General features: G+C 35.1%; 1 protein-coding gene across 2 annotated transcripts in view; it reads right to left on the minus strand.

Annotated features, from left to right (window-relative positions):
- Window positions 1-415: 415 nt before the first annotated feature.
- LOC149821379 (uncharacterized) overlaps window positions 416-20,499 on the minus strand; it is a 32,338-nt gene continuing 12,254 nt past the window's right edge. Inside the window, exons 3-8 of one of the 2 annotated variants that reach the window (XM_089982481.1) lie at window positions 15,688-15,831; window positions 1,567-1,640; window positions 1,309-1,363; window positions 1,144-1,206; window positions 929-1,056; window positions 416-794 (exon numbers count right to left, since the gene is read on the minus strand). In XM_089982481.1, coding sequence (XP_089838607.1) covers window positions 716-794; window positions 929-1,056; window positions 1,144-1,206; window positions 1,309-1,363; window positions 1,567-1,640; window positions 15,688-15,831 — 543 coding nt within the window. In that variant the 3' untranslated portion in view covers window positions 416-715. The remainder of the gene's footprint in view (window positions 795-928; window positions 1,057-1,143; window positions 1,207-1,308; window positions 1,364-1,566; window positions 1,641-15,687; window positions 15,832-20,499) is intronic. The other variant, XM_089982482.1, reaches the window with a different exon arrangement.

Consider the following 20,499-nt stretch of genomic DNA (forward strand, 5'->3'; position numbering starts at 1 on the left):
CCACAAGAGAGCATTTTGAGCAGATGATTTTACCTTTTACTTCCAGTTTTCAGAATTATATAAGATTAAGACAAAACATCATAAACCAAACAAAACCTGATCTTGTACCACCTACGCGCCAGATGGTTTTTGCATCTGATGAGGCTCAAAGACATTAACAGCTTAGCCGACGACAAATTTTTTCGAACTTAATTCAATGTGAGCTTTCTCTCTCTAAACTAATGAACTTGTTAACATGCAAATGTATGCCAAAGGGTTTACCAAAAACATAAATAAGAAAATATAGAAATATGAAGCAATGAACTACCATCACCAGTACCTCGAAACCAGTAATAAGTTCTCGCATAGGGGATATACTCTCAAAAGATAAAAGTGAAGCCATTCTTTCAAGAAATTCGCAACATAAGGATGCAAAGCCATGAAAAGATATCTGATAAAAGTACATCATGGAAACACCTAGAAACATCATGATCATCAGTTAGCACCTACAACCAACACATTTACATTACATATATGATTCTTCTTTAATGTTATTGGCTCAGGTACTTAAGTTACATATCTCAGCAACATCCATCACTAACTCCCCTTCCACTGCAAGGGGTATGTCGCAGAGAGCCAAACACTAAAGTCACAATCTAACATAATTGTGGAGAAAATACCAGGCCAGTTTTCTAATGAACTCTTATTTGAAACTGCAACTCTTAGTGTAATGCACCTATTGTAATTGATAAGATGAAAAGCTGAAGCCTGACCTGCCCTCGCATGTTGCCTTCAGCTCTAGCTTCTGAAATGGGCTGCTAACAGTAACACCCAAAAATTGTTAGGGGTATTATAGCATGGGCAGGTCATTAGACATTGGCGTAGCAACTGCTAATTTTTAATAGGAGAGAAGTGTTTCTCTAATCAAGAGCTTGTATGAGGCAATTACCTACTATTAGGATCATAATAGAAGCCATTGATAGATCCATCACTGCATGAGAAGCAGACATAGTAGAAACCGGCTATAGTCAAGCCACAATCTTTTCCAACATTCACAAAGTATTGTTCTTTCCATCTCTGCATATGGTTAGGATTCAATTCTCAGATGGATTGGAAAAGATTTACAAATGGAATAACGTAAATATGAAATGAAAATGGCAGTACCATAAATATGTATGGGTAATTACTCAGGTCCAGTGATTTACCACCATCAACCTCCACTTGGCTCTACATGACACATTATCAAGGAGGAAGAAAAAGAACAAAGACGTTTATGAAGATAATCTGCAGTTTTAAAACATTATTGCCGAAACCTAAGCAGTATCATACCAAAAGAGGCAAAAATGAATTGAACTTGGACCAATGACGCACATCATTCGGTGGCCTGTCAAGGAAATACAATTCAGAACACCAATGCAAGGACATTAGATCCCAGAATTAACAGTTTCTTGAGCATGAGAGATTATTCATTGCTTTCGAGAAATATAGAGGCATATCACGGAACACTAGATACATGCTAAAAAGGAACCACATACACACATACAAAAGGAGAATGAAACAGCTAATTAATAACAGAATATAGCATACGTTGCTTCCCACTTGCCAGTGAAAAAAGTATAGTTCTTGTTATCAACAATTTCCCCTTCCCAGAATGTCACTACCTGAAACAGACCAACAAAACATGGTAAGTGTCTTTTTTGCCTAGTGAGTTTGAAATTGTCCAAAATAACTGCAAATAAAGTTGCATGAGAACTGAAATAAGTGGCACAAGGTTGAAACAAACAAGAATTGGTTAGATTTAATCACCAAAAGATTACTAAAAAGTTGTGATTCAGAACATTTGCATCTCACTGAATGGTAGTGGACATGATCGCATGCATGTGTATGAGGGCTTTTGGTGTTTCCAGTTGCAAAAACCAAGCTAAACAATCTTCCTGATCAAATGATGCAAAAGACCAACTAGACACAACATATACCGGAAAAATCAGTCAAAACTCGACATTCTAAAGGAAAATAATGACACCAAAAGAAAGGACAGTAGATCCACTACACCTGAATCCAAGAAGATACTGGGGGTATGTTTATTTGCATCTCATGTAATTTGGAATCACGTGAGATGGAATCAAATGTGATTTGAAGTCATATAATTTCAAATCACATATTCCATCATGTGATTTGGAATCACATGAGAGTTACTTCAAATGTGATTTCAAATCACATTCCTTTTCTTATTTGCATGAGATTTCAAATCACATGTTTGGTTATTTGTGCAAATGAGATTCACTCTCTCATTTGCATGAGATTTTAAATCACATTTGAATGCAACCAAACATACCCTAGAACTCGTCCATTATCCAGCCATAAAACCATGCTACAGGCAGGTCCTACATTTCACAAGCCACTTGAGAGGCACCCCACACTAATAAAGGAGATTTGTGAGAGAAATTTTAGATTGGCTATTGACATCCAACTGTTAAAATGTATCTCTCTTTATGTAAATATTTACATATATATATAAAGAGAGATACATATACATATATACATCATGTATATATGTATATGTATCTATCTTTATATATATCTATATATATATATATATATATATATATATATATATATTTCCTTTTTTCTTGTAAAACCCGCAAGGGTATTTTAGTCATTTCTCTTCCTTTTGCACATATTCATAATTATGAATATGTTGTAATTCTTTTTGTATTTTTACTTTTCTTCCTTTTCTTTTTTCTTTTCACTTTTTTTGTCTTTATTTTTTGTTGACTCAAAGTCAACTTGGAGGGCTCAACACTAGCTGTTGAGCCTCTCCAACGGTTAGAATTCTAACCGTTGGAGGGGCTCCAAAAGCTAGTGGAGCCCCTCCAAGGCTCCTTTTCCTCTTATAAATAGGGGAGTTCCCCCTTTGTAAAAAGCACTTCTTGGAGCTTTTGTTCTCCATTCTTCTCAATAAAATTCTTTATATTTTGTATGTCTTTGTGCATTTGAGTTTCTTTATTGTACATTTGTTCTAAGTGTTCTTGTGCATTTGTGCACATTGGTGGTGTTGTGCTTATGGCACACTTTATCTCATTTTTGAGATATTTTTACACCAACATCATCATCTCCCATCAAACCAACAATCAGCACAAAGCCACAAACTCTTATGGACCTCTCATGTCATAACCTTAGGTGGTTAGTGTTAAAAAGTGTACTCATCCATGTAACTATATATAATATAATATATTTATTTATTATATATTTATTTTTATTTTCTTTTCTTTTTCTTTCTTCCTTTTTTGTATTTTCATTTTTGTCTAGTTCAAATTGAACTAGACCTTAAACTAGTCAAGATCCAACTAGATCTTGACTAGTCAAGGTAGCCGTTGGAGCTAATCCAACAGCTACAATTAGAGCTGTTGGACTAGCTCCAACGACTCTATGGAGCTCTTTAGAGTTCCTCTCTCTCACTCTCATTTTGTGTATAAATAAGGGGTGATCCCCCTCACCATTGTAACAATGTTTTTATGTATTTCATATGAATTAAATAAAGTTTATTATTTTATCTTTTGTGTTCTTCCAATTATGCCCTTTTGTGGGTTATGATTGTAGTGTCTTCAATAGACACCTATTACAGAAATTTGTGCTTTAGTGGAAGATCCTCATTTCCTTACAGTTAGGCCCCTTACAAAAACCCAAACATTGCACAAATAATCTTGACACCGTCCACCTTAATAATGGCAACCAACTACAGCTTCTGCTCATGCATCCTCGTACACACTACGACTTATGAATCCCCACAGCATTCACGCATACATAAATTGAGTGTGATATCTACAATTCTACATGTCACATTAAAAGGCAAAAAAAAAAAAAGAACTTTACTAGCAACTCAAGAAAACAACCTAACTGAGTAAGGCAAATCCAGGCTGACTAGGCAACAATACCAATAATTCCTCAGAGCTTGAGGAACTGAAATAATGACATACTAAAGTACAAATCTGAGGCAGGTCAGTTCCCAAGGTAGCTAAATGAAATAAGAAGCTAAAGCAGAACAGATAATATAGCAGAATAATTAGGGACAGTATGTGAACTGGAATAACTAATCTGCAAAAATAGTTCTGTGGAAAACAAAAACTATGGCGGGTCACAACTTGATCCTAAAAAAATCGGTAACACAATGAAAATTTTCACATGGTGAACCAACTGCAAGCACAATTCATTAAATGTCCCTTGTGGTATAAGGATGACCCCATGCAAGCAACATATGCTTCTGGAGTTTATTCGTGACAGGGAAAGTCCCATATAAATTACCCTTCATCTTATGATGTTAATCGTAAATCAAGGTTGCCAGGCTAGGAAATGGAAACGAGAAACGAGAAATAAAAAAATAGATATAAGAATTGAAATAAAATGCAAATAAAAACTAAAATAAAAATGACTATTCTTAAATTTCATGAATTTTCAGTGTAAGAATTAAATTTTTGTCAAAATCTACAAATGTGACTACCAATTTATAGAAAACACATGGAAAGTGAGTGAGAAGCATTAGAGAAAGCACATAAAAAACATGAAAAGATATGCGACAAAACATATAAGAAACATGGACGAAGTGTGTGGAAAGCATAGGAGAAGAGTGGGAGAATCGAGGTTCCCATCAAGTTTCGGAAGTGAGGAGTATCGTGCTTCTGAAGCAAGTTTCTAGGAAATGTGCTTTTCACCTATCTAAGAAGGTTCTAGTAACTGTCATAGATCAATAACATGGAGCACAAGGCAAAAAAAAGTATTTGCTTGGGGAGTTTGTGTGTATGTGTCTGACCCCATGCAAGCAACATAGACTTCTGAATTCTAATGGAGTTTTCCATCTAATGAAAAGAGTCCCTTGAAAATTCCCCTTTGTCTGATGATGTTAGTATGGTTATCAGAATCATTAAAGAGGCAACCCAAGGAAAAAGAGTATTTACTTAGGGAGTGTCTGTAGAAAATATATGTCGCCACTTTTTCAAGTCATTGAATTTCTAAATGCTTTTCTATTAAACAAATAACAACATGGTGATAAACTATGTCACATTGAAAAATGCATTCTTAACGTTCATTTGATATATATGCCATTTCTTTAGAAAGGCAAGAGCTATTAAGATCCTGTGGTCATTTTTAGCAACTGGAGCAAAAGTCTCTTCATAGTCTATTTCATACTTTTGGAAATAGCCTTTGACAACTAATCGGGTTTTAAACCTCTCAAGAGTGTCGTCACTCTTGGTTTTAACTTCATACACCCATCGATAGCCTATAGGCTTTTTACCTGGTGGAATATCTTGAATAGTCCAGGCATTCGCCTTTTCTAAGGCTTTTAATTTTGCTGTCATTGCTTCGACTCATTCAGACTGTTCCTTTGTTGCAGCATAGTTAGAAGGCTCTATGTAGGAGTGTATTAAGGCAATGTAGGTTTGATACTTTTATGAAAAAAGACTCATAGAACACAAATTTTCCAAGAATTTTAGGCACTCTATATGACTTTCTAATTGATATGTGTCCATGTTCTTTAGTATATTTTTCAAGAGCATATGGGTTTTCTAAATTACTTCTCCTAGAATATTGAATACAATCTTGATGATCACTAAATGATTTTGTGCTTATCATGTCATTTTGATCTTCTTGACTTTTATCAATATCACCTTCATCAATCTTAAGAACTAAGTCCAACAGAAATGAATACTCATCTATTTTTTTAGAGTTCTCACTCTAAAAAAAACTTTCCTTTTCGAAGGACACATTCCTGGATACATATAACTTTTTAGTTTTAAGGTCAAAACATTTATAGCTTTTTGGTGACTTGCATATCCTAAAAAAGCACAAGGAATAGCAGGAGAAGAGAGTTTATCATTTTTGTCAGAAAAGACAAAACATTTGCAACTAAAAAACTTTAACCTAGAATAATCTGGAATTTGCTTAAAAAGTTTTCCAATAGGAGAGATATATTGCTTAATGAAGAAGATGATATTCTGTTAATAAGATAAAGTGCACTTAAATTGGCTTTGGCCCAAAAGGTCTTTGTACTTGATGTGTAATGAGTAAGGTTCTTGTTATTTCTATAATATGCCTATGTTTTCTTGTTGCTAAACCATTTTGTTGAGGAGTATAGGGACATGATCTTTGATGCATAATACTGTATAGATTCAAATAATCTTTAAATTCTTTTGATAAAAACTCTCCCCCTGAATTAGTGCGAAAGATTGAAATATCATTTTTAAATTGATTTTTGGCTAGATTATGAAATATTTGAAAATGTGCTTCGGATTTATGTTTAAGAAAATATATCCAAATATGACTTATGAAGTCATCTACGAAAATTACATAATACATAAAACCACCTTCTGATATAACAGGTGTGGGTCCCCACACATCCGAATGTACTAACTCAAGTAGTCGAGAAGAGACAAAGGTTCTTTCTTGAAAAGGTAATCTCTTCATTTTTCCAAGAATACATTTTTCACATGTAAAGGTTTCAAAATTACAAAAAAAAAATCATCTTTGGAAAAAACTGGATCTTGGATACTAGAAATGACTAAGTCTCTTGTGCCATAGATCCAAGTCCATTTTCTTAACATTACAACATAATGTATTCTTGAGAATTTCCAAAAAATTCATGTAGTATAAGCCTCCTTCTCTATGGTCTTCCCCAATCAGCTTCTCTGACGGGTGATCCTGCACTCGACAACCATCGACAACCATGAGAAGAAAAGAGAACATTACCTCCATAGTCAGACAATTGAGAGACAGATAAAAAATTTAGGTTAAGTTTAGGAATATATCTAACTTGTGGAATACAAAATCTTTTTGAATTTTGAGAAATATTTTCAAAATTTTCTATTCCTTTGATTTCAAGAGATGTTCCATCAGCGGTAAAAACATTTGACCTATTTGAGTTATGACATTCGGATAACATATCAATGTTTGGTGTCATATAAAAAGAAGCACCTGAGTCAAGAAGCCAAAGAGATTTACTGGATCAGAGATGTCGATGGAAAAGACATGCTTCCAATGGACGGTTCACTTGATTCTTGTGGAGGTCCAACAGAGGCAACCTTTTTTTTATAAGGTTTCTTCAATTTTAGACAATAGGTTTTCACATGTCTCAGTTCTTGGCAATAGTAACAAATGACTTTTCTTTTTTCAAATTCATTTTCGTGTTTTTCATCATTTGTCCTCCAATAGTATGGAGATTTGTATGTATGAACATGGTTTTCCAGTCTTGATACGGCTAGAACCGAGTGATCATCACTTGGAGCTTCTCTTCTTAAGCCTATTCTCTTCCATACTTAATTCCTCTATTATGTCTTCTATTGAAGGAACCTTTCCTCGATGAAGAACATATTTGGTTGATTCAAATTTCGATCTTAACCTACTAATAAATTAGAAGAAATGCTCCGTATTTATTTGGTTTTGATGGAGTTCTATATCTTGTAGACAATGCCGCTTTGGTTCAAAGAGAGCAAACTCTTCTCATAATTTAGACAAGCTAGTGTAGTACTCTCTAATGCTCTTGTCTCCTTGAACCATATTTCTAACTTTGTCTTGTAAGTTGCACACATGTGCAATATCTTTAAGAGAATACAGTCTCTTAAGATAGTCTCAAGCATCGTTAGAATGTTCAATTTTTGCAAGACTTGAACATTTTTTTATATCGACACTACTTATGAGCCAAAACATAATCTTGGTATGTCCCATTTTCCATTCTTTTCACTTTTTTCGTAAGTGGTAATGACTTTGCTTTTCTCAACCTCCGTAAGAAGTATTTTTTTTTCACCTTCTACCTTTGTAAGGATTAGCTTAGGTTCCAAATCGGTTCCATCAACTAATCCCCACAACCCCTTTCTTCATATAAGGTGCTTCATAATTAAAGCCCATGTAACATAGTTAGAATCGTTAAGCTTGATGGGTTTAATGGTGTCATTATCATTGTCATCCATTTTATAAGGATTTGAGAAGACAAATAAAAAAAAGAAAGAAAGAAGAAAGATAGAAAATGAGAAGAGATGAAAGAGAGGATAATAAGTATTCCACCACCGATAATGAGTATGAGTGCTCCTCCAAGCTCTTTACACGATCATGATTTCACATAAACTTGAAAAGAACACTTATTTTCCAAACTTTGAATGGCATGTTTCCCGATGCACCCAAAACACCCTTTAGAATTCAAACATTGAAAGGGGAAAGACCCCCTATTTATAATACATTGAGAGAGTGGAAAGGGATAGTCGTTGGGAGTCCAACGACTCTCTCCCTTTTTGACTTACGTTGACAGGTCAAAAGGGTTAAAAATGTAAAAATTAAAAAATCCTATTCTAACTAAACTAAAAGGAAAGAAACAATTCTTGGTTAGACTAGGATATTACATATTATTTAACAGGTCCTTCACGTAAACAGAAAGAGGAGAAAAAACAATATGAGCGCCTAATTTATCAACAAGTTGAGAAACAAAAATGAGATTTCTACGAATATTTGGAACAAGTATTTGAAAGTTTTAAGAGCCAAAAGTAGAAATAGTGGTGGTTCCTATATGTGTGATGGGATGGTGTTTGTCATCTCCAATAACTATACGTCCTTTGCCATGATATCGTATTAAGCTGGAGAGCTTACCTGAATCACAAGTGGCATGATGGGCTACCCCAGAGTCAACAAGCCAGGGATTTTGAGACGAGCTTTGCAGTTAAGAAGAGGACACCCATGAAGGGGTACTCGAACTAGCAGCTTGCCAGGTATTGCTTCCAAGAGGGAAACGATATATGTTGGATGGCCTTGTGTTGGATAGACCAACTTGGCTAAAAGCCATGCTCAATGCATCCATATCCTGAGAGGGAGCAGCAACCAATGTCGCATATACGGGGGAGAACTGAAAGACATTTGGAAGGAACACTTGACCTAGTTTCATTGGCAGCATTACCAGCAAGTGGTATGAAGGGACGAAAGCGAGCAGAATAGGGCAGAATAGTAGGCTTAAAAGTGGGCATATACCCAAAGAAACAATTTGAGCATGTGTGCCCCTTTTTACCACGCATCTGACATATGAGGTTTGATTTTGAAGTTGCATTAGGAGAAGGTAGAAGACCTGGTCCTCCTCCACATCCTTGGTTATATCCGCGAGCTCGGCCGTGACCACCACTTCCACGTCCTTGATTGCCTCCTCTATAATTGTTGTTGGCAGAATACATGACTTCATGCTGAACCGGTTGTTCTTCTCGCTTGGAAGAGATGTCAAATTCAAACTCAAGAAGCATGGCGTGCATCTTCTCAAAGTTGGGCCGAGGAGTCTGTCCCATGTATATGGCAATAAACATGTTGTACTCAAGGTCTGAGCACATATATGTATGCTAGCTGATCTGTAATGGGGCTGCTTGCCGAATTGGGCAAGGCCATAGAAGAGGGGATCTTTACTATATAGATTTTTTGTCTTTGCCATCTAAATCATTTGGTAATCATGTTTAATCTAAATATATTGAGACTTGGCATAAAAGGCTTGGACATCCTAGTATTTCCAAGTTGTATCTTTTTCTTTTTTTGAAAAAACTTTGCAATACAAATACATTTACATGCAATGATTGTATTCTTGGAAAGATTCATTCGTTTCCGTATTCGCATAGTAATTTTGTGTCAAAAAGATCTTTTGAACTTGTGTATTCTGATGTATGGGGGCCGGCACCCGTTATGTCCAAAGGGGGATATTCCTACTATGTTACCTTCATTGATGACTTTTCTAGATATACATGGCTATACATTATTAAAAACAAGTCCGATGTCTTCAATATTTTTAAAGAATTCCATGTTCGTATTCAAAATCAATTTCAATACAATATAGCTATATTTAGATCCGATAATGGAGGAGAGTACATGTCTAGAGATTTTCAAAATTATTTTAAATCAAATGGAATTTTACATCAACGTTCTTGTCCTAAAACTCCGCAACAAAATGGTCTTGCGGAAAGGAAACATAGACACTTAATTGAAACCACAAGAACCCTTTTTGTCACTAAAAATGTTCTAAAACATTTTTGGGCCGAAGCTCTTCTTACCACAACATATCTTATCAATCGTATGCCCTCCTCTTCATTAAAGAATGTATCACCTTTTGAAAAATTGTTCAAAATTACTCCCGATTTTAATAGACTAAGGATCTTTGGATGTAAAGGTTTTGTACTTATTCAAGGACAAGACAAATTATCACAAAAAGCCCTTAAATGTGTATTCATTGGCTATAGTGAAAATAAAAAAGGTTATAGATGTTATGATCTTCAAAACAATAAACTCTATGTATCAAGGAATGTAAACTTTCTTGAGGATCAAAATGGTTTTGATATTCACACATCTAAAGAAGACATTGATTATTTCTTCCTATTTGATTTAGCTCCTCGAATTGAGTCCCTAGATACAAATATTTGTGATAATACTTGTGATGGGATCTTACATCATAATGACATACCTCAACATGATGAGGTTTTTCAAAATGAAAACCTCAATGATTTAAATGTATATACCCGGCGGTTTGGAAATGAACATCAATCGGCTCTTGAAAGATATTCTCAAAACTTAGAAGAATCTATTGATGACAACCAACCTAGAAGGTCTTCTCGTAACAATAGGCCACCACAAAAATTTGTATCTTATGAATCTTTTTCACCCAATTATAGAACTTGCCTCGTGATGATACATTCGTATCATGAGCCTACTTCTTATAAAGAAGCTAAGGATCATCCTCGTTGGATTGAAGCAATGAGAATTGAATTAGAGGCTCTTAACAAAGCCCAAACTTGGAGCATTATTCATTAACCATTAGGAAAAAAGGCTATTGGGTGTAGATGGGTATATAAAGTCAAAATCAAATGTGACGGATCCCTTGAAAGATACAAAGCTCATTTGGTTGCAAAAGGTTACGCCCAAGAATATGAGATAGATTATGAAGAGACCTCTGCTCCAATTGCTAAAATGACTAGTGTACGAACGTTAATTGCCTTAGCCTCTATTAAACAATGGCCAATTTATCAACTTGATGTTAAAAATGCTTTTTTAAATGAAACTTTATATGAAGAAGTCCTTATGGATCTACCGCCAGTTCTTGAAATTGGTAAAGGAAATATTCTAAAGTAAAACAAAACTCTATATGGTCTCAAACAAGCACCAAAAGCTTGGTATGATTTTTTTAGCAAAGTAGTTCTTGATAATGGTTTTTCTTCTTGTTATACCGATACTGCGTTGTTTGTTAAAACTTCTAATGAAAAGATAACAATTTTGTTGCTTTATGTTGATGACATGATTATCACAAGTAATGACAAAAAAGGTATTGATCTTATTAAGAATATTTTGAAAGAAAATTTTGATATGTCTGAACTTGGTTTTCTAAGGTATTTTTTAGGTATTGAAGTTGCATATTCCTTAGAGGGTATATCCTCTCCCAAATGAAGCTTGCCTCCGATATCATTGCCCGGTCTGGGCTTACAGTTGACAAAAAAGTGGAGACTCCAAAAATGATCAACGCCAAGATGAGAGTCAGTGATGGCACTCATTTAGAAGATCACACGCCTTGATTGGGTCACTAACATATTTATCTATCACCAGGTCGGACATCTCTCATGCAGTTCATAGTGCAAGCCAATTTCAGACTGCTCCTTCTACCATTCACATGGCTGCAGTCATGAGAATTATCAGATATTTAAAGAACACCATAACTAAAAGATTATTCTTACCCGTTTCTTCACCTCTTACTTTATTTGCTTATTCTGACTCTGATTGGGGTGGTAACCCCGATGATCATATTTCCACCACAGGTTATTGTGTGTTTCTTGGAGAGTCACTTATTTCATGAAGGTCTACGAAGCAGCAAAAAGTATCCCTCTCTTCTATAGAGGCAGAATATCGTGCGATGGCTACTACCACCACTGAAATTGTATGGTTAAGAAGTCTTCTTAAAGATATGGGTGTTTCATTCTCTACTCCTTTGAAGTTGTGTTGTGATAACAAGAGTTCTATCTACATTGCCTGCAATCACACCTTCCATGAACGAACCAAGCACATTGAGATGAACTGTCATTATGTTCGTGATGAGTTCCTATGCGGCACTATTCACTTGCCATATGTTCTTACCGAATACCAGTTGGCAAACTTCTTCACCAAAGCTTTGTCATCGCCTCGTTTTTACTTTCTTCTCAGCAAACTCTCGGTGATCTCCCTGTGTGTTTGAGGGGGGGTGTTCAAATATATATATATAGATATATATATAGAGAGAGAGATCATGACACATACACATATATATATATAATTATATATATATATGTCTATGTGTCTATCTACATGTATAAATATGTATATTTATATATTTCCTTTGTAATACCCACTAGGGGTAAAATAGTCTTTTCACCCCATTCACGCCATGTACATTTTTTCCTATTTTTTTCTTTTTCTTTTTCTTTTTTCTTTTTTCTTTTTTCTTTTTCCTTTTTCCTTTTTTCTTTTTACCTTGGAAAAGCCCCCCTTAAGGGACGTTGGAGCCTCCAACGGTCACATTTTTTACCATTGGAAGGGCTCCAACGTCCCTTAGGAGCCCTTCCAAGGGTTCTCTTTTGTGCCTATAAATAAAGGGGTTCTCCCCCATTGTAAGTATGCTTCTTTGAAGCCCTCTTGAGTGGAATATATTTTTTCACTTCATTTTGTGTGTTTTTACCACTTTTGTGGTTTGTTGTATTTTTGCCCATTAGTGGCTACTCGTGTATGTGTGTTTTGCTCTTGAAGATATCGCTTCTCATTTAGCACTTCATTACAGATGGGTCTTCAAGGTTAAAACTAAAAGTAATGGAACATTGGAAAGACATAAAGCCAAACTAGTAGCCAAAGGATACTCACAAGAATATGTGAGAGATTATGATAAGACCTTTGCCCCTATCGCGAGAATGACTATTGTTAGAATAACACTTATAGTTGTTGCTATTAGGAAATAGCCCATTTATCAAATGGATGTCACGGATGTATTCATTAATGGAGAATTAAAAAAAGAAGTATATATGTATTCACCACCTGGGTATGATATTCAAAAAAGAAATGTTTTTCATCTTAAAAAGGCTTTGTATGGTCTCAAACAAGCACCAAAGGCCTGGTATGATCATTTTAGTTATGTTATGATTAGTTTTGGATATTTTTCATGTTATACTGATACCGCTTTATTTGTTAAGAAATCTGCTGCAGGTATTATAATTTTGCTTCTTTATGTTAATGACATGATCATAACAAGAGAAGATAAACAATAAGTAAATCATATTAAACATGTACTTAAACAAAATTTTGAAATGATTGATTTAGGCTTTCTAAATTTTTTTCTCGAGATTGAAGTTGCTTATTCTCCTCAAGGATATTTATTATCTTAATCTAAATTTGCTACTAAGATTATTGACAGGTCTCGATTGACTAACAAGAAGAGAGTAGGTACACCGAAAGTTTTCAACTCAAAAATGAAGATTAATAATGGAACTCCATTATATGATCCCACGCCATATCGACAAATGATCAGTGCCTTGACATACTTGACCATCACCAGACCAGATATCACTCATGTAGTTCACAGTGCTAGTCAATTTCAACACTCCCCTACCTCAGTTTATATGAGTGTTGTTATGTGTATTGTTAGATATTTAAGAAATTTTATTAACAGAGGACTATTATTGTCTTCCTCCTCTCCTCGTGAATTAGTTGCATACTTTGACTCTGATTAGAGAGGAGATCCCAATGGTAGATGCTCAACCACTGGCTTCTGTGTTTTTATAGGAGACTCACTGGTGTCCTAGAAATGCAAAAACCAACAAAAAGTGTTTTTGTCATCCACATAAGCAGAATATCGGGCGATGACCACCATAACATCATAAATTATTTGGTTGAGAAGCTTGCAGGCAGAAATGAGAGTACCATCAACCACGCCATCCAAGTTATACTGTGATAACAAAAATGCCATATACATTGCTAGAAATCATACCTTTCATGAACGCACCAAGCACATCGAGATGGACTGCCATTATGTCAGAGAAGAATTTTTGAAGAAGACAATTTCGCTGCCGCACGCCATGTCTGAATATTAGCTTGAAGACTTCTTTGTTAAAGCCCTTCCTTCGCCTAGATTTCATTTCTTGTTAGGCAAACTTTTGGTGATCACACCGTAAGTTTGAGAGGGGGTGTTCATGTATATAGGGGTATTTTAGTCATTTGTAAATATAAAGATATTATGGTCATTATACATATTGTATATTTTTTCTTTTTATTATTTTTATTATTATTTTTATTTTGTATTTTTGTAAATCCTAGAATAGGATTGGGCTTAGTGGTCTTTTGACCATAGAGTCATTGGGATCTCCCCAATGGCGACATTTCTAGCCGTTGGGGTCTCCCCAATGACTCCCTCTTGGTTCCCATGTGTATATAAAGGGGTTCAAACCCCACATCTTGTAAGGCTTTTAGCTAAAACTTTTGGTAAATATAAATCATATTTTTATGTTTGTTGTGTGCCCTTAAGTGGGTGATTTGTGTGGACTCGTCATTGTGTAATTGACCCATTAGTGGTCATTGTGATTGTGTGTATCCATAAGAGACATCTTTGTATTTCAATACAGAAAGAACTTCACAAGTTCGAAGATATGAACTTCTCAACTTTGAGAAGATGATGCTGCAAAATAAAAAACAATCATGTTCAACTCTACCTTTTGGAGTAGATGAAACCAGAAAAATAGGGAGGACAAAACTTTTACACCCTTTTTTTTGGTGAAAGATATCAGCACATGAGATATTCAATAAGGAAGATGGGATGAGCACATTTAAAAGAGACTATTTGAAAGAAAGAACGAAGATTTGAGAATAGAGATTAGAAAAATAATAGAAGTTTGGGTTTTAAAAACTTGAAGGAAACCACACCTGGGAATAACAGCAAGGGTTTTCAGCAGCTGTGGTGTGCAGGAAGCTTATCCTCGCCAGTGCTCTGATACCATGTGAAGATTAGCCTCGGTATATGTGCTTCAGTCGGATCCCAGACAAGACAATGAAGAAGAAGAAGAAGATGGGAGAAAAGACGCAGAAAATCAGATCAGGATCATTCCCTTTGGGACGCCCCCGCTGTATTTATATTGGATGATGTGAGAAGTTACATATGTGCCCTTTGACAAGATATAAAATTACAATGTTACAATTTACAAATAAGAGGCTGAAATTACATGTATTTCTAACAATTTTAGGGTTCAAGTATCCTATTTTAAATTTTACATTACTAGGCCTTTGATCATCTGTGACATGTTATTGCTTGTGGTTCTTTTCTTTAGTACTTTCAAAAAGTTGTGCTTCCATTGATTTACTTGATAAAAGGAGAAAAAAGATATGATGGAAAGATCTGTCACCTAGGTATCATCTAGTTCATACTGATGTCTACATGCAAGCACATAAGATGCTAATTGTATGGACCATTTTACACCAAATAATTCACATCAATGATTTCTCGGCAATACCACCAATTTCAATGAGCACAATCTGCAGTCAAACTCATGTCAGCCAAATAAAAACAGGATATGCAAGTTACTTGAATTAAAATAATGCACATTTGACAACAGCCAATTGCTGCAAGAACCAACACATAATTAAAGTTCATGAACATCTTAAGCAAGGCAATAATACATATATTGGCAGAAAGAAGAAGTTTCTTACTGGTGTGTCTGCCAATGGCACATTTAGAGCCTCCATGGTCCCACAAAGATAACCGTGTTCAAAATCACATCCTTGTATCCTTACATTCACTCTCCATGCTTCATCTTTTAGCATATTTGAGACATTCTGAGTTCCAGAAAAAGCCTGAACAAAAATAAGAAACTTGAATAATTCCACATAAGATATGCTTGATGCAAGCAATTGGAAGAAAATCAAAGAGACAACAACCTGAGAGCAAGATAAGTTATCAACTATCGATTAAATACTGATATCTACTTAAAAATCATTAGGTTCAATATAACATAATGACAAATTGCAAGTGTAGATAAGCAGATTAGAACAAATCGACTCCAGAGACAGGTTACCTGTGTCATCTGTTATGCATTATATGCCATGGATGTCAAAAAACCGATAATTGGTATCTGCAGACTTTACATTTGAAAGCATGTCATTTGAACAATGATCATGCACATGCAACTGTTAAAATGTAAAGTGTAACATATATATATATAATATTATATTTTTATTATATTTTTTCTTTTATTATTTTTTCCTTTTTCTTATTTTAGAATATCTAGTTCGATTTGAACTAGATACATAATATAGTCAAGTTCCAACTAGGAACTTGACTATAATATAGTTGTTGGACCCTAGTCCAACGGCTATATTTAGAGCCGCTGGACTAGGGTCCAATGACTCTGAGAGCTCAAAATGAGCTCTCCTCCTCTTCTATTTTGTATAAAGAGGGGTGTTCCCCCTCAACATTGTAAGCAATGCTTCTTAAGCATTTTTGTTTTTGAAATAAAGTATTATTATTTTTAGAGTGTTCTTCCATTTGTACCCTTTTATGGGTTGTGATTGTAGTGTCTCCAATAGACACCCTTTGTGAGTTGTTCGTGCATTTGCAGACGACCACTATTTCATTACATAGTATCAGAGCCTTGGAGACCTTGGATCTTGAAGAATCTCTGCATTGATTTCCGTGCCTCATTTGCAAATAAGGTTTTATCCTCGTGTTCGTGACTTTAGAGACTTGTTTTAAAGAAAGAGAGACTTGAGGGAAGCTTGGATCCGGAATCTTTGTATTTTTTTCATTCTTCTCCTCTCTTACCTCTCTATTTCTCTCTTTTTCTCTTCTCTCACATATTCTTCTTCTTTCTCACCCTTGTAAAATATGGGCGACAATGATAAGATCACCATCATACCCATGAAGCTAAATGACACCAATTATGTAATGTGAGTGTCAATCACGAAGCACCACATTTGGGAAAAAGGGTTGTGGGGCATAATAGATGGTTCCAATTCGGAACCAAAACTAATTCTCACAAAAGTTGAGAATGACAAAGAAATAGCTTTCACGGAAAGAGAGAAAAACAAAACATTGGCAACGTACAAGAAAAAATGAAAAGAATGGAGAATAGGGCACGTCAAAATTATGTCATGTCTAATCAATAGCGTTGACATTAAAAAATGCTCTAGTCTTGCTAAATTTGAGCATGCCGATAAAGCTTGAGAATATCTTAAAAATGTGTATTCCCTTAAAGATATTGCACATGTGTGCAATTTGCAAGATAAGGTTCGGACTATGACTCAAAAGGATAAGACCATTAGAGAATATTACAACGAGTTATCCAAACTATGGGAGAAATTGACTCTTCTAGAGCCAAAATGACATTGTTCGGAAGACATCGAGCTTCGCCAAAGGCAACTCGATACGGAACATTTTTATCAATTTATAAACGGTTTAAAACCGAAATTTAAGTCGATCAAATCGGCTCTTCTTCATCGAGAAAAAGTTTCCTCTATTCTTGATACTACAGAGTAACTGACTATGGAGGAAAACAGACTTAAAAAGAATACTCCAAAATTTGAAGACGATGCCGTTTTAGCTGTGTCTAGACCGAGTAATCATGTACGCTCTTATAGGCTACCTCATTTTAACAGACAAAATGATGACTTTGACAAAAGAAAAGTCATTTGTCAGCATTGACATGAACCAGGGCACTATAGGCCCCAGTGTCCTAAATTAAGGGAGCTAAGAGGAAAAGAAGAAAAGAAGATTACATCTGTTGAATCGGAATCCAAAGATCAAGATGCACCGATATCTATGGCTCAATTGATAGAGTAATCATGTACGCTCTTATAGGCTACCTCATTTTAACAGACAAAATGATGACTTTGACAAAAGAAAAGTCATTTGTCATCATTGACATGAACCAGGGCACTATAGGCCCCAGTGTCCTAAATTAAGGGAGCTAAGAGGAAAAGAAAAAAAGAAAATTGCATCTGTTGAATCGGAATCCAAAGATCAAGATGCACCAATATCTATGGCTCAATTGATAGAGATTCTCCAACCTCTTCTCAAAGGAGCTTCCTCTTCATCCAAAGCCTCAACTGGAGCAGCTATATTATCATTCTCCGATCCAGGTAACTTTTCTTGGCTTCTTGACTCTGGTGCTTCTTTTCATATGACCCCGAATATCAATAGATTATCCGAATGTTTTAAAAATAAATTAAGTGTGTCAAAAGTTTTTACTGTTGATGAAATTTCTTTTGAAATAAAATGAATAGAAAATTTTGAAAAAGCAAAAAAAAAATTATTCCAGGAGCTAGATATATTCCTAAACTAAATTTAAATCTCTTATCTATTTCCCAAATATCTGATTACGGATATAATATCTCATTCTCTTCTCATGGTTGTTGGGTACATGATCGTCAGTCAAGGAAGCTGATTTGGGAAAGCCATAGAGAATGAGGACTCTATTACATGGATTTTTTGGAATTGCCTAAGAATGCTTTCTGTTATAATGTTCAGAAAGTAGAGTTGGATTTATGGTACAAAAGACTTGGTCATCCCCATATGGCCAAAATCCAACATCCTCCAAGTTTAAGAAAATTTCATAATTCTTAAAGTTTCACTTGTAAAGATTATATTCTTGGAAAAATGAAAAGATTAACATTTCATGATAGAACATTTGTTTCTTCCAGACCACTTGAATTAGTACATTCGGATGTTTGGGGTCCTGCACCAGTTCTTTCAAAAGGTGGATATGCATATTATGTCATTTTTGTTGATGACTTCTCTAGGTATACTTGGATTTATTTTCTTAAACATAAATCTAAAGTTTTTGCACATTTTCAAACCTTTTACAACATGGTTAAGAATAAATTTCAAAATGATATTTCTATTTTTCACACTAATTAAAGGGAAGAATTTATGTCTAAAGAATTCAAAGATTATCTCAGCTTACATGGCATTACACATCAAAGGTCTTGTTCACACACACCACAGCAAAATGGACTAGCTGAACTTAAACATCGACACATCATTGAAACATCTAGGACTTTATTAATAGCCAATAAGTCCCAAAAGAATTTAGGGCAGAAGCCTTCCTAACTGCTACCTATCTTATTAACCGAATGTCATCTTCTTCTTTGAAAAACATAACCCCAATGGAAAAACTTGTTAGCCTATCTCCTGATTATTATAGGCTAAGAGTCTTTGGATGCAAGTGCTTTGTTTTCACTAACAAGAATGACAAACTCTCCACTCGTGTGATTTCCTATGACTTTTTAGGATATGCTGATAATCAAAAAGGCCATAGGTGTTTTGATTTTCAAGGTGGGAAGTTATATGTATCAAGAAATGTATTTTTTTCTAGAGAAAGAAAGTTTTTTTTAATGTGAAAAACCTAAAGAAGTCATCGAGTATTCCTTCTTAATAGACTTAACTTCAAAACCCAATGAATGTGATTTTGAATGTGACTTTGACAATTATCATCGTCATTAGATTTAATTGCCTATAGTGATGCTGACTAGAAAGGTGATCCTAATAATAAGCACTTAATCACTGGTTTTTGTGATTTCTTAGGTGAGTCCTTAATTTCATGGAGGCGGAAAAGAAGCAGAAGGTCTCTCTTTCCTCCACTGAATTTGAATATAGAGTCATTGTGACCACTACAATGGAAGTTGTTTGGCTCAGGCGTCTGCTAACTGACATGGGAACTGAAGCAACACAAGCTTCAAGAATATGTTGTGACAATAAGAGTGTGATCTACATTACAAGCAACCGGACATTTCATGAGCGCACCAAACATATTGAGATGAACTGTCACTATGTCAGAGATGAATTTTTGCATGAAACTATTGATCTGCCATATGTTACATTAGAGTATCAATTAGCAGACTTATTCACCAAGTCTCTCGCTGCTCCCAGATTTCACTTCCTCTTAGACAAACTTTCGCTCATTGTACCATAAGTTTTAGGGGGAGTGTTAAAATGTAAAGTGTAACATATATATGTGGTTTTTATTTATTTGGAGAAGGCATACGATAGAGTACCTAGGGATATTCTCTGGTGGACAATGATGAAGAAAGGTGTTTCTCTCAAGTACATTAGTATAATTAAAGATATGTACGAAGGAGTAGTAACCAATGTCCGCACTTGTGGAGGGGTGACAACCAATTTTCCTATAACGGTTGGGTTACATCAAGGATCTGCATTAAGCTCTTTCCTATTTGCTATAGTCATGGATGAGCTTACGAGATCAATTCAAGAAAATGTGCCTGTGTCGTGGTGTATGTTGTTTGCTGATGATATTGTTTTGATTGATGAGTCTAAAGTTGGGGTTAATGCTAAGTTAGAATTATGGAGACAGACATTGGAAGCAAGAGGTTTTAAGTTGAGTAAGAGTAAGACAGAATATATGGAATGTCGGTTTAGTAAGCAACGAAGTAGTGATGGGAGTGTAGTGAAGCTTGGTGAGCAAGAAATACCGGTGGATGATTGTTTCAAATATTTGGGATCTATCA

This window comes from Nuphar pumila, chromosome 12 (assembly GCF_984573655.1).
Source record: "Nuphar pumila chromosome 12, dmNupPumi1.hap1.1, whole genome shotgun sequence".
Classification (NCBI taxonomy): Eukaryota; Viridiplantae; Streptophyta; class Magnoliopsida; order Nymphaeales; family Nymphaeaceae; genus Nuphar; species Nuphar pumila.